This window comes from Hibiscus syriacus, unplaced genomic scaffold, assembly GCF_006381635.1.
Source record: "Hibiscus syriacus cultivar Baekdansim isolate YM2019G1 unplaced genomic scaffold, ASM638163v2 tig00111013_pilon, whole genome shotgun sequence".
NCBI classification, from domain to species: Eukaryota; Viridiplantae; Streptophyta; class Magnoliopsida; order Malvales; family Malvaceae; genus Hibiscus; species Hibiscus syriacus.
The window spans coordinates 1,241,185-1,265,821 of record NW_024062953.1 but is presented as its reverse complement, the minus strand read 5'-3'; the positions used below and the strand labels follow the sequence as shown (position 1 = coordinate 1,265,821).

Genomic DNA, 24,637 nt, shown 5'->3' with positions numbered 1-24,637 from the left:
TTTAATTCATTGTCTTAAAAATTAAATTGTTCAAATTAATGTAATCGAAAGAAGGTACGTATCCTAAGATTAACACAATCACCCAAAATAAAAAACCAAAACTCAAAATAATATCGTCTTTTCTAATAAAAAAATATTGGCAAATATAATTATTCTAACACATACTTAAATTTTAATCTATAAATTGATTTAACACACAAAACTAAATCAAAAAGAAAATGAAAAAGTAAAGAAAAGTTTAGATCATAATAATTGGGTAATTGATAAATTTAATGATCATTTTATAATTTATGAAACTTTAATAGCCAAAATGATTATTATGACATAATTCAACGACAACTGATACAATTTACTCCAAAACAATCTAAAGATTCTTCTAAGCATCTAGCCGTCATTAGTGTCTGCTTTGGACGCCAAATTCCAATCAAAACCGAGCATCAACTGGGCTCATCGCAACTAAAAGCCCAGTAGTCGCTCACGGAGTCACGGTCATCTCGATAGATATCATCCTCAATTCAATTTCCACAGATCTCGTCGGATCTGCTCATCCCGATCTTCACAAATTTCTTAATTCCGTCTCCAATTGATTGTCTCTCAGAACAAAGAGCGGTAACTTTCATTCTTCATTCTTTGTTTCTCTTATTTCCGTTTCTCTATTTGTATGTATACACTCGTAGATCCTAACAGTCTTCTTCAACGATCTGCTTCAATTTCTATAAAATAATGGCTAATCACTTCATTTCTGCATTGACGTTTTCGTTGTAGGCGGGAGAGAAGGAAACTCTGGAACTATCGTGTTGGAAGCATCGGCTTAGATCGAAATGGCGGCAGGTGGATTTGTGAGCCGGGCTTTCGAGTCGATGCTCAAGGAGTGTGCTGGCAAAAAGCATCCCGATCTTCAAAAGGCTATTCAAACTTATCTAGGTTAGATCTGTACTTTCTTTTTTAGATTTTATGTTATCGATCTTCATTTCCTTTATTGTTTCTTAGAAATTCTTTTGCTCACCGTTTATCTGGAATTGTTTTCATGATTATAATTTCTTTGTTTTTAATCTGTTTTCTTTTTTTTTCTATTTTCTAGTCTAGTTTTTATTCTCAGCGAATGAACCGGCCTTGTGAGTTAAAGAACTTTTAAGTTCGGATTATGCTCTATTGATTTTTCCACTGCGTTAGCCGTTGTTTAGCTATTTAAGTTTTGCTTCTAATTCATTTGCATTCTACTATACCATCACTTGTAATGCAATTAGAATGGTATTTAGGGATATGAAATGGAGTTTAGTAGCAGTTGTTGTTCTTTTCATGCTATAATCTCTTTTGGCATTAGGTTAAGAAGTATTTTTTATGGAGTAAATGATGCCCATCTTATTTAAGTTATTACTTTCGTATTTTAATGAGAAAAAGAGTGAGTGAGATTTATGTTATATGTCTGATGGAATTTAGAAGGGAGATTGTTTTCAGTCAAGATGGGAAATTGCAAAAGAATAATGCAAAGATAAATTTATAATGATCCCATTTCTTTTTCTTTTTATAACGCTTGTTCTAGGAATTAGTTTTTTCTTCTTTTTCACCTGAAATCTATAGTAAGTGTGTAATTAAGAGGAAAAAAAGAGGATGGTAGAGTAAAGATTTGGACCCTTCACTTCCTACTATGCACTGTCTCCATACATTAAGTAGAAGATATGTTCACTAGTTTTCTTCAATTTTTGAACTTATCTCTGCATGTTATTTCTTGTTTAAATTGCTGTGGATTGGTCATAGCTTTCATCTATTACTTTTGATCATTTTTGTTTTTGCATTTCTTCAGATGGTCCTAAGCAAACAATTCAGCATTCTTCATCCAGTGAGCCAGACCAAGCAGCGCCTCCCACTGGAGATGGAAGGTTTGTATCTGATCAGTCTTATAACCTGCTACTCCTTTTTTTAGTTCCAACTTGATTCATCCCTAGTTTTTTACCCAAGATATAAACTCTACAAAATAGCCTTTTGATATATATGTTTCTTTGTTCTATTAGTTTACAGTTGTTTGTTCTCCATAGGTTAACAGCTGAAGTTTTGCCTATCACCATAACCTTTTTCAGATTCAGCCTACGTGGCCTTGTAAAATATGTTATTAATTGATATTACTTGCAGTAGTGTTATCATGACTGAAGTTTAACAATTATCAATGGCTTCTAATTTTAAGTTTTGGTCTTGTAGTTCCCATGAAACTGAAACTGTAGCTGAAAAAACTGGAACAGAACCTGATGGATCAAGCACAGTTTCAGAAAATGCGGGGGATACTGAACATGGTAGTAAGCCAACAGGTGCAAGTGGAACTATAATAACTGCCTTAGCAAATGCAGGATACACCTTGGAAGGGGCTGAGGTGGAGCTTGTTTTAAATCCTCTTCAACTGGCATTTGAGACAAACAACTTAAAAATCCTTGAATCTGCTTTGGATTGTCTTCATGTATGTAGTTTTTCTTTCTTGATCTGAATACCTGTTAAATACTCCTAAAGGGATCCCTGTCTTGGTTCTTTGATTTTGGAAATTTTAATGCCTTCATTTTCTACATAGTTGATTACTTATGATCTGTTTAATTCCTTAAGCACAGAAACTAATTGCCTACGATCATCTGGAGGGAGATCCAGGTTTAGATGGCGGTAAAAATGTTCCTCTGTTTACCGACATTCTGAATATGGTTTGTGGTTGTGTTGATAATTCTTCACCTGACAGGTGTGTGGCCTTGTCTGTTAACCTTATTTTTAGCCTATGCCTCTTGTTATGCATTTTTAATTCCAGAAAATGATTTGCAGCACAATTCTGCAAGTGTTGAAGGTACTTCTTACTGCTGTAGCATCCACTAAGTTCCGAGGTAAGTTGTCCAGGATCATGTGGTATTCTCATCTGTTTTATTGTATAGCTTCTGAATTGAGTTGTGTTGCAATTTACTTATTAAAAATGCAGTCCATGGGGAACCTTTGCTTGGAGTTATCAGAGTCTGCTACAATATTGCTCTTCACAGGTATTGTTTCTATTTGTTGAAGATAGTGATAGTCCAACTTAATATTTCTCATAATTTGTGGCTTGGATGTGTAGCAAGAGCCCGATAAACCAAGCGACATCAAAGGCAATGTTAACACAGATGATTAGCATCGTATTTAGGAGAATGGAGGCTGATCCAGTATGTGTTTTTTAAACCAAGCCATTAACTACTTTTTCTTTCCTCTTTTATATCAGGATGAAAGTTGATAATCATGTATTTTTTAAATGGAATATAGGTTTCTACTTCATCTAGTTCGTCTGATCATACTGAAGCTGCTTCAATGGAGAATTCTGCCTCAAAAGCTGAAAAAACTTCCTCAAATGATCAAAATGATGATGAAATGACTTTAGGGGATGCACTTATTCAGGTCAAGGATACCACACTTGCATCTGTTGAGGAACTTCAGAACCTTGCTGGTGGTGCTGATATTAAGGTGCATCTTTTTTATTTGCCATTTGTTGTTTTGATAAATTTGACTTGGGGAACTCGGGTTTTTGTATGGCTCTATATGTGTTTGCTTTGGTAATGCTTGTTTTTATTTTATTTTGTTTATGGTTTTTACAGTGTCATTTAAATGTTTTATAGGGTTTAGAGGCTGCTCTTGACAAAGTTGTGCATGTTGAGGATGGTAAGAAAATCACAAGGTATGTACTAAAAATATTTTACCCAAAATTTCAGTTTTGGTTTTCTTTCTTTCCTTTGTATGTCGTTGCTTCATGTCATGATTCTTGAAACTTTTCTTTTAGAGGGATTGATCTTGAGAGCATGAGTATTGCTAAGCGTGATGCATTACTAGTGTTCCGCACCCTTTGCAAGGTTGGTTCTTTTATCACCAATTATTATTGCCATTTTGAGGTCATTGCTTTCATTCCCTTCATGAAATATTTTATCTTGCAGATGGGTATGAAGGAGGATACTGATGAGGTCACAACCAAGACACGCATTCTGTCTCTTGAACTTCTGCAGGTTAATTTTATGAATTTATTTTATGCTTTGTAAGAAAACTGGTTTGTATTCTACTAGTCTTTGAATAAAGAATTCAGTGTTTTCCCAAATATGTGGGTTCATCTTTATAAATGCGTCATTTTTTAATTCTCTTGTTAAGATGATATGTTTTCTATTTTCATTCTATTGGGGAAGCATCTATTTATCCTCATTGTATTTGAGTTTGAATATATGAGTAGCTTTGACATTGTAGAATAGACTTCCATTGGTAGCCCTAAAATAATCTCAGCATAAACATTGTTTTAAAATGCCCAAATTCGTTTATTTTTTAAAGGTAATAACGGAATGATTACTAATGTTGTTCACCATATTTGCTGGTCTATGCTATTTCAGGGTTTATTGGAAGGGGTTAATCATTCATTTACAAAGAACTTTCATTTCATTGATTCAGTGAAAGCATATCTCTCATATGCTTTGTTGCGGGCTTCCGTTTCACATTCCCCCGCCATTTTTCAGGTTATCTTGCATTTATGTTCGCTCCTGATTTGTTGGAAGAATCTACTACGATAATTTGCCTGACTATTTATTTCTTTCTGGCAGTATGCTACTGGGATATTTGCTGTGCTTTTGTTGCGATTCCGAGAGAGTCTTAAAGTATGATTATCATCTTGACAGATTGTTAGAGCTAGTTCTTTCAAACATGGTGCTAGTTTTGTGATACACACCAGTTCTGCTTGATGCCCGAGTTTCTTTTTTTATCTCTTTCAGGGTGAAATTGGTGTCTTTTTCCCCTTGATTGTTTTGCGGTCATTGGATGGTTCAGACTTCCCCATTAACCAAAAAATGAGTGTTCTTCGGTACAGTGCCTTTTCTAATTGATTGGATGATGCAATTACCAATGCTAATTGGTTTAAGTTAAACTGTGTTTTTCACTGTTCAGCTTTCATTATCTTCAAAGTAGTTTGTGATTTTATTTAATATTATCTCATCTTTATTTATTTATTTACTTTTTTAGGATGCTTGAGAAAGTTTGCAAGGATCCCCAGATGCTTGTTGATGTTTATGTGAATTACGACTGTGATCTAGAGGCACCAAACTTATTTGAACGCATGGTATGAACTTAGTTACTATTTACATGCCATTTATTTATATGTTTACATGTTGTTCTTGGCTTTTTTATATAAGCCTACCATTTGCCTTATGATCCTGTAGGTCACGACTCTGTCTAAAATAGCTCAAGGGGCACAAAATGCTGACCCGAACCCTATTGCTGCCAACCAGACTACTTCAATTAAGGGTTCTGCACTCCAGGTAGGTTAATCTTGCTCTACTAGATCAGCTTGCCAAGTATATGGTCTATTATTCGTTTGAATTTCTATGCTTCCATGTCCACCATTGTTTGATATTGTTGTACTTGAACTATTCAGTGTCTTGTCAATGTACTGAAGTCACTGGTTGACTGGGAGAAATCTCGAGGAAAGTCGGAAAGGAAGAGGGGAGGAAGCTGGTCTCCTGAAGAAGATCCTACTGGAGAATCTGTTGAGTTAAAAAGCAGGGACGATGTTCCCAGTAACTTTGAGAAGACAAAAGCCCATAAATCTACCATGGAAGCTGCCATCTCTGAGGTAAGTGATTGGGTTTTACGCTCAAGGAGCATTTCACACTGGAACTTTTCTGCAATTTGGATATATGGCAGTTCAACAATCCTCAATTTCTTGAATTGTAATTAGATTCTAAATTACTGTTTTAATTATATGGCAGTTCAACAGGCAACCAGTGAAGGGTATTAGGTACCTGATATCAAATAAATTGGTGGAAAATAATCCTGCCTCAGTTGCCCAATTTCTAAGAAATACTCCCAGCCTGGACAAGGTCAAATCCTTATATGATGCAACTTTTGATTAATTGCTGGAGAAATGGTCTAATGCTTAGTATTGTTGCAGGGAATAATCGGTGATTATTTGGGTCAACATGAGGAGTTTCCCCTTGCCGTCATGCATGCTTATGTCGATTCAATGGCATTTGCAGGAATGAAGTTTGATACTGCAATACGAGAATTTCTTAAAGGATTTCGTCTTCCTGGGGAGGCTCAAAAGATAGATCGCATCATGGAAAAGTTTGCAGAAAGGTATGGGGGTATCTGTGCTATGTGCATGAAGCAGTCATTTTCCTGAAATGTAAACATAAGCTTGACTTTATTAAATTATAGAAACAGACTTGATGTTCTTTAGTTTAGTGATGGTTCTTTAGCCATTCCAGGTAGGTTTTATGCCAAAATTTCACTGGTAAGGTTATTGTTAGAAGTGTCGATCATCATTGCACAGATAAATTCCACTGTCTTGAGAACACCGTCCTAATATATCTTAAGCATTGTTCGCACTTCCATCTGTTGTTTGTTTCATTAGCTTAGAAAAGTGAGCCAGTTTAGTGTTTGTTTCAAGGAAGGGAGGGAGGCTTTTTTGGATAAAATTAGAAAGATGGAGGAAGGTGCAGGGGTGACTAATGAAGCTGGTTAGTGAGCCAGTTTCTGTTTCTCGAAGGTTTGGATTGAAGTGTTTATGATGGAGTGCAATATTTTTTCTTGGAATGTTAGGGGCTTAGGAAGAAAGGAAAAAATTAGAGGGGTGTCGAGACTTGTAAATAAGATCAAATCAGTCATATTGCTTTTACAGGAGACAAAACGGAGTAAAAGCCAGAAGGGACTTAGTAGGAAATTAGGAGGAAAGTTGCTGAAGGGAGTAAGTTTCCAGCCAGCGGATGGGTCTGCTGGTGGATTGATGTGTTTGTGGAATGAAAATGCTTATGAGGTAAACGAGGTGTTTAATCACAGTAGATTTCAGGTGTTATCAGGGAAGTTCAAGGTGTCTAAAGTGGAGTGTGTTGTTATTAATGTGTACGGTCCTTCGGTAGTGGAAGAGAAGGAGGAGTTTTTCAGGCAGCTGTTGAGTTTTGTTCACTCGGTAAATCTGCCAGTTTGCATTGAGGGAGATTTTAATGCTTATCTTGAACAAGAGGAGAAGATTGGTGCATCACAAAATTGGCATTCAATGGGTCTGCTGAGGAATTTCCTGCAACAATCAAATTTAATAGATCTTCCTTTGGTAGGTGGAAATTTCACTTGGGGTAGTAATAGAGAAACCACTACGTGGGTAAGGCTTGATCGTTTCTTATTGAGCAGTAGCTTCTTAAGTTGCTTCCCCAAGGCGATTCAGAAATTGCTCCCTAGATCTCTTTCTGATCACAACCCGATATTATTGGTAGAAGATGGGAAAAACTGGGGACCTAAACCCTTTCGATTTTTTAACTATATGCTGGAGGATAATGGTTTTGTAGATATGGTTCAAAATGTAATGTCAGATCGGGTCAATGGAGGGGGAAGTGGAATGTATAGTTTATTACAAGGAACTAAAAAACGTATCAAGGAATGGCCAATCAGAAGTAAACATGGGATATTTGAAGCTATTTCAGGGTTGGAGAGCAAAATAAATGACTTGGAAATTAAGGCGCAAGGCAGTGGGCTTTCTACTTTGGACTGGGATCAGCTTCTGTCATCCAGAAAAGAGCTCTGGAAAATGCACAGGATTGAAGAAAGTATTTGGTTTCAATTGTCGAGGGTGAAATGGATTAAAGATGGTGATAGAAACACTAGGTTCTTCCACCAATGTGCTGTAAACAGAAACAGATTCAACACTATTTCGGCATTGAAAGTGGATGGGGAGGAGATGACAGATCTAGAGTTGATAAAAAATTTTGTCTCCCAGTTCTTCAAAGAAGCCTATAATTCTAAAGATTTTTTAGAGGTGGAGAACTTGAATTTAAATTTTGATAAATTGAGTGGAGACCAAAGGAATAGCTTGGAGGTTATGTTTTCAGAGGAGGAAGTAAGGGAGGCTATTTTCTCGTCGGACAGCTCTAAAGCTCCAGGTCCTGACGGTTTTACGATGGGTTTTTACAAGAAATTCTGGTCAACTATGAAGGGGCAACTTATGAAGTTTATGGAGGATTTTTATTATGGGAGAAAATGGGATCATGGAGTCAATCATGTGTTCGTTTCTCTGGTCCCAAAGAAAAACAATCCGGAAGTTATTGAAGATTATAGACCTATAAGTCTAGTTGGCAGTCTCTATAAAATCATTTCCAAAGTGTTAGCAAGGGGACTAGTTTCAGTGATTCAAGATATTGTGAGCCCTTCACAGTTTTCATTTATTCCGGGGAGACAACTTCTAGATTGTGCTTTTATTGCAAACGAAGGCATAGATTGTTGGAGGAAGCAAGGGCTGAAAGGGGTAGTTTTCAAGGCTGATTTTCAGAGGGCGTATGACTCGGTTGAATGGCCAATTATCTTTAGATTATTGAGAGTCATGTGCTTTGGGGAGAGATGGGTTTCCTGGATAAAATGTTGCCTCTCCACGGCGTCTATATCAGTGTTAGTGAATGGCTCTCCTACAAAGGAGTTCTCGATGGGCAAAGGGTTGAGACAAGGATGTAGTTTGTCTCCTCTCTTGTTTAATTTAGTGGGGGAACTGTTGAATCGTATGTTAAAAAAAGTGGCGGATGTGGGACTTTTTCAGGGTTTTGCTTTTGGAAGATCGGATTCCCTTAGTCTAACTCATTTTTCAGTTTGCGGACGATCTGATTTTGTTTTGCCGAGACTCACCTACTTACATTCTTAATATTAAGAGAGTCTTGAGGATTTTTAGCATAATGACTAGACTCCATTTGAATTTGTCGAAGAGTAATTTGTATGGAATTAATGTGGATGACGAGGTTTTAAATGAATGGGCTAAGGAGACTGGTTACGCCGTTGGGGTTCTTCCCACAGTTTATTTAGGTTTACCATTAGGTGCAAAAAGAAATTCAGAGGCTCTGTGGGAGCCAGTCGTGCAAAATTTTAACAAAAAATTATCCGGATGGAAAGTTTCCACACTATCTATGGCGGGCAAATTGGTGTTGATTAAATCAGTTCTATCATCATTGCCAATTTTCTTTCTCTCTATTTTCAGAATTTCGAGTAAGGTTTATAGGAAGTTAAATTCTATTATGGCAAACTTTTTGTGGGGGGAAGGTTCTTCAAAAAATCGAATTCACTGGGTGAATTGGAAAAGGGTTTGTCAACCCCTAGAGGAGGGAGGTTTGGGAATCTTGGATTTGAATTTTGCTAACAGAGTGCTGCTAAGTAAATGGGTATGGAAGTTTGCAAATGAAAAAGACACTTTGGAAGAACATGATTTGCAGTAAACATAATGTGAGTATGCTGTCTTTAGGCCTCAACAAGGTAGTCTCTCCTTCGGATTCTTGGATATGGAAGGGTATTACAAAAAACTACTTTACAGAGGACGCAATTGGAATTGGTTTGAGAACTCACTCGAAGATTCAAGTAGGCAATGGAAAGTCGATTGTATTCTGGCATGATGTGTGGCTAAATGAGGATTCTTTAAAGAATCAATTTCCAAGGATTTATGCTCTTTCTAACAACAAATGGGGAAAAGTTTCAGAGTTTGGCAGTCTCTTGAGTAATAGATGGATTTGGAACATTCAAACGAGAAGGAATCTGTGTGATTGGGAGATGGATTACTGGATTCGATTGATGTCATTATTGGAGAATGTTGGTCTGTCTGATTCGGTGGATGATTTTCTGGCGTGGTCGGGGAAGGGAGATGGACTGTTCACCGCTAAAGCTTGTAGATTGACTCTTTCTTCCAATTCAGGGGGAAGCCTCATTTGGAAAAGGTTCGTTTGGTCAGGTTTGGCTCCACCAAGAGTCGAAACCTTTCTCTGGCAGGTTTCTCATCAAAAATTGGCAGTTAGAACGGAGTTAATAAGAAGAGGTGTTACATTGGAGGAGGTCTCTTGTCCGTTTTGAGCTAAGCAGGAGGAAACAGTTCAGCATTTGTTCATATCGTGTTTGGTTGCATAGGACCTATGGAGCAGTTTCTGGAGGTCATGGGGAATTTCGTCAGTCTTGCCTAAAGATCCAATCTCTTTGCTGTGTACTTGGTCGGACATGAGGCCAAAGTCAATAATATGGAGCTTTATACCGGGGGTAGTTCTATGGACATTATGGAAGGCTAGAAACTCGGTGGTTTTTGATGATAGGAAAATGGACACTCCTACTCTTTTCTTCATTTGCAGATTTAGATTGGCTAAATGGTTCCTAACTAAGCACCCGAACGTTATTATTCAGGTTGACTCTCTTGTAGGGGACCCTACACTTGCAGACAAGCATTATACTAGGGTCCCTAAAAGGAAGAAGGTTCAGGGCTGGCTTCCTCCTCCACTTTATTTTTTTAAAATTAATGTGGATGGGGCAATTAGTGGGGACGGGCTGCTGGGGGGAATTGGGGGTATTTTAAGAGACTCGGAAAGTAAAATTCTTGGGTCTTTCTCGCACGCTGTTGGTCCAGGTCTTCCTCCACTCGCAGAGCTGAAAGCCATTGACTTTTTTCTCTCGTCGGAATGGGCGATGAAAGGAAGGTTAATTATAGAGAGTGATTGTAAATCAGTGGTGGATTGGATTTTGCTGCCGACATCATCTCCTCGTTTTATTAGTTCGTTGGTTCAAAAAATTGTTTCCCTAATCTTGGAGAGGGAGATCATTGTTAGACATATTCCGAGGAGCTGCAATTGTGAGGCTGATACTTTAGCTAAACAGGGGATTTGATGAATATTTATAATAGCCTTAGAGATTTTTTATTAGGGTTGTTGGTTTATGGAGGTTGTTGGGGCTGTGATAGTTTTGCTGTTGTGTAAGGGAGGTCTGGTCGTATAGGGGGTTTGTTTATTTGTTCTGTAATTTTTAAGGTTTGGTTAGTTTGTCTTCTGGTTGTATTTTATGTACTTTGTCTATGATTAATAAAATCCTAAGGCACTCTTTTCCTCCCTCTGCTGATTAAGGAGCTTTCCTAAAAGATCCATTAATCAAGAGGGGTTTTTAATGAGGCCTGTAATTCTTATCAAAAAAAAAAATTAGCTTAGAAAAGTCATACAACTATCGTTCTTTAAAAACTTCTGAGGTTCTTTCTATAACGAGTCTAGTGGCCAAGATGAATAGGAGTTACATGCCTTTGTTGGAAAATCATTACTTTTGTATAAACAATTTTACTATATTTTCAGTGAGTTTTTTAAACAATTCTTGATGTTCACTTGTCTTGTTGATTACACACACGCCTTTCTGCAGGATCAGTGATGAGTTATCTCATTTTGTGTTTGGCAGGTATTGTGCTGATAATCCAGGTCTTTTCAAGAATCCAGACACTGCATATGTTCTTGCATATGCAGTTATAATGCTGAACACTGATGCCCATAACCCCCTGGTCTGGCCTAAAATGTCAAAGTCAGACTTTATTCGTATGAATGCAACAAATGATCATGAAGAGACCGCCCCTACTGAACTTCTGGAAGAGATATATGATTCGATTGTTAAAGAAGAGATAAAAATGAAAGATGACGTAAGTGGCATTGGGAAAGGTGTCGGGCAAAAGCCAGAGGGAGAAGAGAGAGGTCGTCTTGTTAGTATCCTTAACCTGGCTCTACCTAAACCAAAATCAGCAGTTGATGCTAAGTCTGAAAGTGAAGCAATAATTAAGCAGACACAGGCTATCATCAAAAACAAAGCAGCAAAGAGAATTTTTTACACTGCAGAGAAGATTGTACTTGTGAAGCCCATGGTTGAAGCTGTAGGATGGTCGCTGCTTGCTACCTTCTCTGTTACAATGGAGGAAGGTGAAAATAGGGCGAGGGTTGTTCTTTGTATGGAAGGATTTAAAGCTGGGATACATATCACATATGTCCTTGGAATGGATACAATGCGTTATGCCTTTTTAACATCTCTGGTCAGGTAAAGCTATCTCTTTCTACTTGGAAAAGTTCCTTTTGTTTCTATTATTGCCAAGTTGTTTCCCCATCCTTACCGTTTTTATCCATTGCTTTTGTTTTACCTTGTCATTGTGTTTATTCTGGTCTTACCTTGTCTTATGTTGTCCTGCCCCTGCATCAATAATTACTTTGTTTAATTATGCAATTTATACGTCAACCATTGTAATTCTCTTAATCCTTGGGCAGTACTTTAGCTACGATACTTAGTCTGCGAATTTTGGATGTTAGGTTTACTTTCTTGCATGCCCCAAGGGATATGCGTAGTAAAAATGTGGAAGCATTGCGGACTCTATTGGGTTTATGCGACTCCGAACCTGACTCTCTTCAAGACACGTGGAATGCTGTTCTTGAATGTGTTTCTCGGCTTGAATTTATTACGACAACTCCTGCAATTGCTGCAACTGTCATGCATGGATCAAATCAGATATCCAGGGATGCTGTTGTGCAGTCACTGAAAGAATTGGCTGGGAAACCTGCTGAACAGGTTTTTACAAATAGTGAAAAATTGCCTAGTCATTCAGTTGTGGAGTTCTTCACTGCTCTCTGTGGTGTATCAGCAGAAGAACTAAGACAAACCCCAGCTCGTGTTTTCAGCTTGCAGAAGCTTGTTGAGATCAGTTATTACAATATTGCTCGTATACGTATGGTATTTCCTTCAGACTTACTGACTGCAACATTCTCTTGTTTTTGTTTATAATTACTTATCAAGATTTTATAGCTAGTCATATTCTGAAACTTCTTATGTAGATTAAGATATGCATTACCTCAATGGGTATATCGAAATATTGAGGAGAAACATGTAGGAATACCAGAGAGAGGACTCCTTAAAATGCTCCGACCATCTTTGAATTCCACCCATCTTCTCTTAGTTCAAAGCTTTTCATTCCTTCTTGAAAGTTCTTTTCTAGGAAAAAAGGTTCATAAATTACATGATTTATTGTGCCATGCTCTCTTGATAAACTGTAGATAAAATTCTGTAAAAAGTTTAAATAACGCATTGAATAAACTTTATATGTAAAATTACTCTAATTTACTTGAACATAACATTTTATGTTAATTTGGTTTTCTTTTACCACATACTAGCACTTTTTTTTATAGAAGATTAGGCCTCATTAAAACCCCATTTTTCACCCTCCATGTTATGAAAGTAACATGAAGGAGAAAGGAGGAAAAGAGTGCCTAAAATTTATTAGATGAAACAATAGTACAACCACACCTCAACCGAGACAGACAGAAACCATAACATTACCCTATCCCATCTTTAGCTAATTTGTCAACTTCCCAATTTGCAGCCCTCAAAATGTGCCTAATAATGATATCCTTCCCTGCCATAAGAGAAACTATATCCTTCACCAATAATTGAAACATAGGAGTGCATGAACCCGGACTCTTGATCCACTTCAGAGCATTGCTTGAATCTGATTCGAGAATAAACCTCTGATTAAGAACAAAACTTAAATCTTCCAGAATACATAACCCCCTCTTAATCGCCAATAATTCTGCCAAGATAGGAGGACCACCCCCAACTCTTTCTGAAAAACATTGAAGCACCATACCTTTGCTCTCCCGAATCAGTCCACCAATACCTCCCTTATCCCAGCCCTTTGCCATTGCTCCATCAACATTTAGCTTTAAGAACCCATCCGGAGGAGGAACCCAGCAAATTGGTGTAGAGTTACCATTTCCCTGTCTTCCCACCAAGTCAGCAAGTTTTAGATCACCCACTAGTGAGTCTAAAGGGATATGCACATCCTTGAACTTTGCAACAAACCAGTAAGCTATTCTAAAACGAACAATAAAAAGCAGTCTCACCACATCCAACTTTACTTTCTGAAAAATAACCTCGTTTCTACATTTCCACACTGACCACATCAATGCCCTTGGAATAAATTTCCAAATCAAAGAGTTCGGAAGTAAATCATCCCACAAATTTAAAAAGTCAATGATATTCTTTGGAATCACAAAGGACAAATTCCAGATATTCAAAAATCTGGACCACAAACCCCATACTACCTCGCAATGCAAAAAGAGATGACTAACTGATTCCATTTCCCTACCACACAATGAATAAAAAGAGGTGATTATGTTTTTTGTAATGGTGTTTATCCTCGTTTGAGGGTATTTCGTGTTTTCATATGTAATGAGGCGTTTTATTCAATGAAATATGAGGTACTCTTTTCTTTCTTCCTATGTTCATTAACATACTTCTTAGTATGTGGACGAATACGAAGGGAGTTTTTAATGAGACCTCCAACTTCTATAAAAAAAAGGATCATCAATCCCTGCCACACCTCGCTTCAGTAATTCCTCCTTAACCGCCACTCTGTGATGAGCAACTTGCCAAACAAATGTCTCCACCCGTGGAGGAGCAATCCCTACCCAAATGTGCCTCTCCCAGATCTCCTGCTGAAAACCATCTTGATCAAAGAAAATGTTGATACAAGATTTAGCTGAAAAACAACCCTCACCATTTCCTGACCAAATCCAACAGTCTTCCTCACATGGAGATATAGAAATATTGTTCAACATAGAAATCAACTGCAACAGCTGTTCTATCTCCCAATCCGCCAAATTTCGCCTCATTTGAATGCCCCACACCCAACCAATGCCATTATTCACCCTAAACTCCATCACTTTACCCGATTTGTTACTCGAAAGAACATAGAGTCTAGGAAACTGAATTTTCAAAGGTACTTCACCCAACCATACATCGTTCCAGAACTGCACAGAATTCCCCTTCCCTGTCTTCAAACGCAAATTCTTCCTAATACAATCCCCAAAACCGTCATCGATAAAGAAATTTTTAACCACACCTCCAAATCCATGATGCACGGGCTGGCCACGAATTCCCGGTCATAATGCATTTCGGATCCATGTCATATACACCACATACCACCCTCTTCCACCAGGACTCTTTCTCTGATGCAAACTTCCATACCCAGTTCCCCAATAATGCTCTGTTCAAGAGTGATAAATTTGGTACCCCTAAACCCCCAATTTTTTTGGTTTACTAACCGCATTCCAATTTAACCAATAGATATTTTTTTATCCGCCACACCCCCCCCACAAAAATGAAGCCATGATAGAATTAAGTTAGCACAACAACTGGAATTTTGAAAATGGAAAGAAAATAAACAGGGAGCGAGCACAACATTGTTTTAACCAACACTACCCTTCCTGCAAGCGATAGGGAATTAGACATCCAACCACTCAACCTAGCATGAAATCTCTTCACTATTGGCTCTCACATAGCAACCGAATTTCTCTTGTACCCCAAGGGTAAACCTAGATACTCTGATGGGAAATAGCCTACCGAACAATCAATATCATTAGCCCAAGTAGCTAACACCCCATCCTCAACATTGATACCATAAATTCTGCTCTTAACAAGATTAATCTTCAACCCCACCAGTAACTCGTATATTAATAACACTCTTCTAACATTCCTCAAATCACGAGTAGAACCTTTACTGAAAATTATAAGATCATCCGCAAATTGCAGATGCGAAAGCTTAAATGCCCTATCTTGAACACCTAGATCGAAATCTGAAAGCAGTCTCATGTCAACTGCTTTAGTTAGCAACAAATGCAGTAACTCACCGACCAAATTAAACAACAAAGGCGATAACGAACAACCCTGTCTCAATCCCCTCGCTGTGTGAAATTTCTCTGTAGGTGACCCGTTTACTAGAACTGAAATTGATGCTGAAGACATATATTGATACATCCATGACCTCCACTTTACACCAAACCCCATTTTGCTCATAATTTTCATCAAAATATCCCAATCAACCGAATCATAGGCTCTCTTGAAGTCCACTTTAAAAACTACTCCCTTCAACTCTTTCTTCCTCCAAAAGTCAATGCTTTCATTTGCTATAAACGAGCAGTCCAATATATTCCTTCCCAGAATGAAAGCAAATTGAGACGGACTCATTATATCATCAATACACAAGCTCAATCTTCTAGCTAAGACCTTTGATAAAATTTTATATAGCCCTCCGACAAGACTAATTGGCCTAAAGTCTTCCAACCCCTCCGGATTAGCCTTCTTAGGAATGAGAGAAATAAAGGAATAATTTACCTCTGAGTCCCACTCCTTCCCCTCATAGAAATCTTTAAAAAACAGAATCACATCATCCTTCAAAGAGGTCCAAAATTTCTTAAAGAAACCTAAATTTAGACCGTCCGGTCCTGGAGCTTTATTACTATCCGAATGAACGATAACATCCCATACTTCCTCTTCCGAAAATGGCTTCTCCAATGCTAGACACTGCCCTTCCGATAGTGTAAGAAAATCCAGATTTAAGTCTTCAACCTCCAAAGTATTCCTTTCATTAAACAACCCCTCACAGAGGCTTTAATAACACTGGGATCTTCCGTGACTACATTGTCAACTTTGAGAGATTTAAGACAATTTATCCTCCCTCTAATTGCCGCACTATGATGGAAAAATCTAGTGTTCTTATCTCCTTCCAATCTCCACTTTATTCTAGACTTTTGCATCCAAATGGATTCTTTTTTTTTTGTAGCTCTCATAATTCTCAATTTGCTTCAATAATAGATTGCATAGACACCATGTGAAGTCCTTGTTGCAAATCCATTTCCATATCCTGAATTCCTCTCTCCAGCATTCTGATTTTTCATGGCAGCTGAAGATAATCCCTCCTCGACCACCTCTTTGCCACATCCTTCACCCGATTAAGTACTTTAGAGATGGACATCGGATTCGCCCCTTTGCAGAATTTAGACAGCTCCGTTTTCATCATCTCACTAAACCCATCTTCCAACACATAATTAAACAACCGAAATGGTTTTGTCCCCCAATTACATTCCTTATTCTCCAACAAAATGATATTATGGTCAGAGACAGACCTTGGATGCAAAGTTTGGCTTAATTTTGAAAAAGACCAAAAATATGTCTGATCAACCAAAAACCGATCCAACCTCTCATAAGTGGGAATTTTCCTATTATTACACCACGTAAAACGACCTCCAAATAACGGCAAATCAATCAAATTCGTCTGACTAACAAAATCTCTGAAACAATTCATGGATATCGGATTCACTGCTCCTCTATCTTTCTCTTCCTGGGACAATACTGCATTGATATCTCCTCCTAAACACACTGGGCACTGAAGTTGTTCCAAAAAGGATGATAAATCCCTAAAAAATGCTCCTTATCTGTATCAACACTCGGACCGTAGACATTAATAAAACAACAAATTCCTTGTACCCCTTCCATCAACCCCTTTATTGCCACAAATCTACTATGGATGACTTCTTCCTTCACCACAAATTCCTTTTGATTCCACAAAGTTATTAAACCACCAGCAGAACCTACAGCAGGAACTGTTACTAAACCAGTTAGAATTTTGCCTCCCATTTTCCTTACTAACAAAGGACTTACAACTTCCAGTTTAGATTCTTGTAAAAATAAAATTGTAGGCTTTTTCTCCTCTACAAACCTCTTTATTGCTCGAGCTTTCACCCTCCTACCCAAACCCCTAACATTTCAACACATTATGGACCATTCTACCATCATAAACATACCATAACCTTAAATCCATATTCCTACTACCGACCATCAATCATCTCTCTCCTTTACCATAGGACCTACTTTGGTCAAGAAATCTGTCTCACCTCCTTTAAATTTAACCCCCAACAATTTAGAGACATTCCAACATTCCAAAGCTTCTGTCCTCCCCTGGTTCTCCTTTTCTGTAACATAATCACACCCCTTACCACTGCAACTTTTAACTTCCTAACTCCTAGCATACACATTCTTATAGAAACCTTTTTCAGCTTTACTGACTGAAGCACTCCTCCCACTAGGACGCCGCTGGGCCATTGAAAAACGTCCCATTCTATAGAGCAAAATCAGCTTGTATACAATTTATTAAATCTGCAGACTTAACCCCATTTCTATTTGTTCTTGGACTTCCCTGGTAAGGCCCAAACACCTCTCTCCCCCCATGCTGTAATTAAGCCCATCATCTTTGTCCACTTTATCTTATCCCGAGGTATCACCTCCCATGCCCTTCACCCTTTTCCTTCCTTCAGAAAAAACCCTTGACACTTGTTGCTGACTGTGAACCTCACCTAGTACTGTCCCCTCAGAACAAAAGTCAGCATCTAAGATATTATTGACTTATGCATTTTCTTTCAAATTTCCACCGGTAAGCGTGTCACCCCCATTTGTAGCATTCCTAACCCATGCTTCAACCCTGTTCTGAGTGTCTGCCATCTTTTTGAAATTCAACTGCTCCTGCAGACCCTCCCTATCATCCCCTTGATTCTCTTCTGACGAGGTCTCCTCCCATGGATCAGTTGTTCCCTCCACAGAACCCTCTTCATCAACTCCATCTTCTATCACAGGAAAGAAATCCTCACTGCCTTCCACTTTAATCTTAATAATAAAAGACCTTCCATAAGTGTTAATGGTGACATGGGATGGGATATCAAATGGGCTCTCAACCCTTAACAACATATGAGCTACCCTGCAATCCACTCTTTGAGCAGTATGCTCCTGGATCTTCACTACTTTGTCCCATCTCGATGCTAAACTTGTAAAGAATGAAACTGACCAACAGTTTAATGGGACTATCATGGAAACTGCACAATAAGGTAATGGGACACACTTCTCTTCCAAAACAGGCTCTAGCCTTTCGAACCAAAAGGACAATGCCTCCCACTTGTTTTCCACCGCTGCATCTTTCTCCTCCACGGACCGAAAGACTATCAAACATGCATTTTTTGCATAGCCCCACCTTACCACCTTGACATTGATTCCTTCACTTCTTAAAGCCCTCTGAACAAACTCAACTTCAAAAATCGCTTTACAAATACCTGTTAAAGACGTTCTCAGCCATGTTCTCTCCTCCATTGGAATAAAGACTTCCAAAGGCTTCTTCACCTCCCTCTTATCTCCAGAGTTGGAAACTTGCTGACCCTCAACATTTCTCACTCCCACTACCGTATCCTTATATGTTCTACCATCATGGAACTTATTCAACAGCTTCTTCCCAACATCAACATCTTGACATAATGGACTTTTCCTTTTGGAAACCTCCACACCTGCATCTCTAGACCCAGCTACACTGTTATGCTTAAGGTTCCCTGAAAAACTACTCTTCTGATATTTCGCAGTCGTTACCACTATTCTCCTCCCATCTACCATGACATTGTTCATCTTACTCATTGCATTAAGCAAATCCTCCTTACTTGCAAAGTGCACAAAAGCAAACGTTTTATCCTTATAATTAGGTCTTCTATTAACAAATGGAATGAACACCTTAACCACCTTGCCATGGAGACAAACGATCCCATAAAACACTTCTATGCACTCTCCTACTAAGATTATCTATGAATGCTACCCACGATCCTCCACCAAGCACTGCTCTACCTCTGCCAGGAGAACCATTGCCTCTCGGCTCCACACTCTCTCTCTCACTAACTTTCTCACTCATCGTTTTGTCAAATGAAGTATGTCCACATACTAGCACTTTTATACAATAATTAGTTTTGGATGTGCCATTTTAACAGACGAGCTGTTATGTTGACTTAGTGAGATCTAATTATGGTTTCTAAATTGACCATATATCGAAAATGATTTATTTTCCTACTAAAGTTCACGCTTTCTTACATTCTAAAAGTTTTAATGTTATGCCTTCCAGGTCTGGGCTAGAATATGGACTGTCCTTGCAGATCATTTCATTTCTGCTGGCAGCCACGCTGATGAAAAAATTGCTATGTATGCCATAGATTCTTTGAGGCAGCTTGGTATGAAGTATTTGGAGCGTGCTGAATTGACCAATTTTACTTTTCAAAATGATATTCTTAAACCTTTTGTCGTTCTCATGCGGAATAGTCGAAGTGGAACTGTAAGGAGCCTTATTGTTGACTGCATTGTTCAGGTTTGTCTGCATGTTCAGATTTTCTTAACACCTAGCTCTCCCGCTGGGTGATGTTTTTTCCTCTATCATCTACATTTTGCTGTTAATATATTTTCAATTTTAAATCTCTCAGTTTTTTCTTTCTCACTTGGATCCTTGTGTGACACTGAAACTTACAATGATGTTATTGCAGATGATAAAATCAAAGGTTGGAAGCATAAAATCTGGATGGCGAAGTGTTTTCATGATTTTCACTGCTGCTGCAGATGATGATTTGGAACCAATTGTTGAAAGTGCATTTGAGAACGTGGAACAGGGTAAGGAACTGCCATTTTTTTTTTCTGACTGATCCTTCTCTTCATTTTTCCAATGAATTTAACAGCAGGTTCCTTGCAGTTATACTGGAACACTTTGATCAAGTTGTTGGAGATTGTTTTATGGACTGTGTCAACTGTCTTATTAGGTTTGCCAACAATAAAACTTCTCACCGTATAAGTTTGAAGGCTGTGGCCCTTCTCCGTATATGTGAAGACCGTCTAGCGGAGGTTTGTTTTGTTTTTCATTCTTCAGCTTTTGTTACTTGAGCATGTTGTTCTCCCCTCTTGATATCTTCCATTGTACGTCTAAAACTAGTCACGATCGCCAACCCTTCTACCAAGAAGACTTTGTTTATCGTCTTTCTTATGATCAACATGCTATAATTTTTTATTTAACTTGGAAGTTTTCTATTAAATCTTTTTGCTCTTCTCTGTGGAAAACAAAGTTAATATTAGCTATTTCACCTCATTGATTATTTCAAACCATGTTTGTGAATTTGCAATTTCTTCTGCGTTCTTTTCTTTGTAATTGACATCTTTGTCAAGTGTTTCAACTTTTTTTTTCAATTACAGGGACGTATTCCTGGTGGCGCTCTTAAACCAATTAATGCTGATGGTGACACGTCGTTTGATGTAACTGAGCATTATTGGTTTCCAATGCTGGCTGGTTTGTCTGACCTGACATCAGATTCAAGACCTGAGGTTAGGAGTTGTGCACTTGAAGTTTTGTTTGATTTGCTGAATGAAAGAGGTAGCAAATTCTCAACATCATTTTGGGAGAGCATTTTCCATCGTGTCTTGTTTCCCATGTTTGATCATGTGAGACATGCCGGAAAGGAGAGCTTAATTTCCTCTGGGGATGTGTTGTTCCGTGAAAGCAGCATTCATTCTCTTCAGTTGTTGTGCAACCTTTTCAACATTTTCTACAAGGTACATGAGTTTTGTAGTTCTCTTAATATTATTATTCACATGATATAAAATGCAGAGGGTGGGGTTTAGTTTGTGTGACGGGAAAACATATTTCATCTAAATTCCCAATGGTCCATATAATCTTGTGTTTGGGGCAAGCTTTCCTGACGTTACTGGTTGCCGGAACTTTCTTGTCTTTTTGTTTCCTACAGGAGGTATGCTTTATGCTGCCACCACTCTTGAGTTTGCTGTTGGACTGTGCTAAAAAGTCAGATCAGACTGTTGTTTCAATTTCTCTTGGGGCGTTGGTCCATCTCATAGAGGTTGGAGGACACCAGTTCAGTGAGAGTGACTGGGATATGTTGTTGAAGAGCATAAGGTATGTATATCTTTAGATTTGAGAATGCATAATCTTTATACAATTAGAATTTTTATTTTCAAGTCGTGTATTTTGTTTACTTCATTCTTTATTTCCAGGGATGCATCGTACACAACACAACCGCTTGAGCTACTCAACACATTGGGACTACAGAATCCAATGAACCCCTCAATTTTAAGAGATTTAAAGGTTTATACAGATGGTGAAATTTATCAGTTTGGTTCTACTGATAATGGGAAGACTTCACCAGTTGCATCTCCAAGCGGCGCAAGGAATACTAACGCATCTCTTTCACAAGACCACAATCAAGAATTACAATCTATTCCAGATGGATATGAAGGTGAGCTATGGAGGATCTTTCCCCTTAAAACACACCAAACAGGGAATCTATATCTCCAACCGTTTGTAAGGGTTTTTTGGAATAGTTGTTCCAAGGTTGTAATTCTATTTTCTATAATGAAATTATAAGGCACTCTTTTCCTCCTTCCGATGATTAAGAAGCTTCTATACAAGCTCCATTAATCAAGAAGGAGGTTTTTAATGAGGCCTTCAAATCTTATCAAAAAAAAAATATCTTCATTAGTTAATATTATTCAAATACCAGAATTAGTTGCACTTTGCAGAATCATCTAACTTTTTACTAAGTTCAATTTTCTAACCGTATGCTGATGTCTTGTTTTCCTTCATACTCTGAGTAAAAGCTTGGCCCATAGACTACTGTCCATACAGCCCAATATGGACATTTGAATTTGTACATTAGCAAACCTGACGAATATAAACTGTCTTTCTTGTAGGTGTCCCCTCACCATCAGGTAGAGCTCAGAAGTCTGCTGAAGCTGGGAATCTACAACGAAATCAAACAATAGGTCAAAGAATCATGGGAAATATGATGGATAACATATTTGTTAGAAGTTTTACCTCAAAACCAAAGAGTCCTACATCAGGGACTCCAGTTCCATCTTCACCACTGAAGGTACGCAAGTGTCTTTGGTTGTGCCGTTTGGTGGTCAGTGATTCCTTTCTTTGTGTATTTGAAGTTTTACGTCTCTTTTCAATCGCAAGAGATGTTCTGTTTATTTATTTTTTCTTTCAAGAATTGTTACACTTGAGAATTTTTTGACATGTGATAGCTTCAGTTTCTGCCGCTGTTCTCTGTTGCTTTCTGCACAAGCCTTTAAAATGCTTGCTTATTTATTGCACTTACTTGGAAAAAAAAGGAAATGTATTTGTTGGACCAAGTTCGCTTTTTCCGATTAATGCAACTTTTTGCTTATAAGGATCAAGAAGCTGGTTTTGTCAATTCAATCTTGCCAATGTTTTTATTTAAGGATCAACCGAAGAAGTGTGGATGTAATGTGTTATTGACACGGTATGCATTCTCCCTTTTTCACTTACCCCTCTCTTGTTGATCCAACATTTCTCTAGGTTCCTGATTCTGCTGATGAGCCCGAAGCTAAAGATGAGGAGGAAAGTCCACTGATGGCAGCTGTTAGGGGCAAATGCATCACTCAGTTATTACTTCTTGGTGCTGTTGATAGCATTCAGGTTTGCATGTTTTTACTTTGGGAAGTGGCACCTGTGGTATAATTTTTGTAATTCTCTTACCAATTAAAGTGTCTAAATTGGCAGAAAAAATACTGGGATAATTTGAAAGTAACTCAGAAGATTGCCGTAATGGACATCGTGCTATCCTTACTAGAGTTTGCCGCTTCATATAATTCATTTACTAATCTCAGAACACGCATGCACCATATTCCTGCGGAAAGGTAAGAAAATCAATGTTTCCTAATTTCATCTTTTAGTAATCTTCTTGCCTATCCTGTTAATTATTACTCTTAAGGTCAAAGAACCTGGTTTCTAACAACTTAATATTGTTCCAGGCCCCCTCCAAATCTTCTTCGTCAGGAGTTAGCGGGAACTTGCATTTATCTGGATGTCTTGCAAAAAGTAACATCGGGACTTAATGACAATAACGGACAACATCTAGAATCTAATGGGACTCCCGACACTGAAGAAACGAAATTGGAAGGAATATCAGAGCAGAGGCTGGTGTCTTTCTGTGAACAGGTACTCAGGGATGCAACTGACCTCCAGTCTACTGTAGGGGAAACTAGCAATGTGGATGTTCATCGGGTTCTGGAGCTGCGGTCTCCAGTCATTATTAAGGTACTATATCAGGAAAAAGAACTAAAAGTAAAAAGTGATATGGTTTAATTTTGTTAAATAATTACCTTATTATCCGCAGCAGTAATAGAGAATCTCGCTTCGTTTTTGCGCTTTGCAGGTGCTTAGAGGCATGTGCTACATGAACAAGAAGATTTTCAGAAGACACCTCAGGGATTTTTATCCTTTGCTCACAAAACTTGTTTGCTGTGACCAGGTAAAATCTCCCTTTCTCCTTCCCTGTACCTTAGATTTCATAGATTTAGGGTTGCAAGTTTGTATCCCAATATGAGAATGTGTAATGACATCAGAGGTCATTTAATTATGTTCAAACAATCGTTCTCATTGAACTTTCAGAAGTTACAAAATGATCATTAAATTTGTTGAACTGTTACAAAAATGGTCACTGCAACACTAGAACAAGTGTAAAAGTTCGATAAAATTTAATGAGCATTTTGTAACTTTGAAAGTTCAGTGATCAAAACGATCATTTGAGTATAGTTCAGTGACCTCCGGTGTACTTTACCCTATAAGAATTGCATCAAGTTTATTGACATTCTCTTTTCCATCACTGCTGCCCCTATCTTGGGTATAAGCTTTCAACGAACTCTAGATTCTATCAATAACTTATGCATTGCATGCTACTCCCATGTTTTAAAAGAATAGCACAGGACTGGAAGTCAAACTAGTATTTTTTATTTGGGTAAATTACACCAAAAGTTATCAAACTGTTACAAAATGGTAACTGTGACGTTACAATAAATGTAAAAGTTTGATAAGTTTAATGGTCATTTCATAACTTTTAAAGTTTAGTGGGCAAAATGATCATTTGAGCATAGTCCAATTACCTTGGATGTGCTTTATCATTTTTTATTTTTGTTTCGTGTCTGAATTAGATAAAATATTAACATCTTATTCTTTGAATTCGTCGCTGTAACTGATTATATCATTGTCTTCAGATCGGTGTTCGTGGAGCACTCGGTGATCTTTTCAGGATACAGTTGAAAGCTCTGCTTCCATGAAGAGTTATAATGTCTATTTTTTAGCAGCTTTCTGAGGAATGAATTTCAGCGTTGTTGCGAATTGCATTGGATCATAGCCACTGTTGTGTATTATTATCTGGCTGAA

The 24,637-nt window shown here is 38.0% G+C and overlaps 1 protein-coding gene across 3 annotated transcripts; it reads left to right on the top strand.

The window, feature by feature from the left end:
* Positions 1–505: 505 nt before the first annotated feature.
* Positions 506–24,637, top strand: LOC120150088 (brefeldin A-inhibited guanine nucleotide-exchange protein 5-like). 3 transcript variants are annotated; one of them, XM_039162799.1, is made up of 34 exons: positions 506–609; positions 766–924; positions 1,805–1,880; positions 2,197–2,449; positions 2,595–2,716; positions 2,797–2,855; positions 2,948–3,005; positions 3,080–3,164; positions 3,262–3,459; positions 3,612–3,670; positions 3,773–3,842; positions 3,924–3,992; positions 4,365–4,487; positions 4,572–4,625; positions 4,740–4,828; positions 4,987–5,083; positions 5,184–5,282; positions 5,399–5,596; positions 5,733–5,843; positions 5,915–6,099; positions 11,185–11,808; positions 12,075–12,492; positions 19,523–19,762; positions 19,935–20,058; positions 20,138–20,286; positions 20,632–20,988; positions 21,180–21,346; positions 21,445–21,686; positions 22,141–22,319; positions 22,772–22,891; positions 22,976–23,112; positions 23,227–23,512; positions 23,631–23,726; positions 24,469–24,637. In XM_039162799.1, the coding sequence occupies exons 2-34, from the start codon at positions 822–824 to the stop codon at positions 24,529–24,531; spliced, it is 5,310 nt and encodes a 1,769-aa protein (XP_039018730.1). In that variant the 5' UTR covers positions 506–609; positions 766–821; the 3' UTR covers positions 24,532–24,637. The 3 variants fall into 3 exon arrangements, with proteins under 3 accessions (XP_039018730.1, XP_039018729.1, XP_039018731.1); XM_039162798.1 differs by having other exon boundaries at positions 22,132–22,319; XM_039162800.1 differs by lacking the exons at positions 506–609; positions 766–924; positions 1,805–1,880 and having other exon boundaries at positions 2,309–2,449; positions 2,590–2,716; positions 22,132–22,319.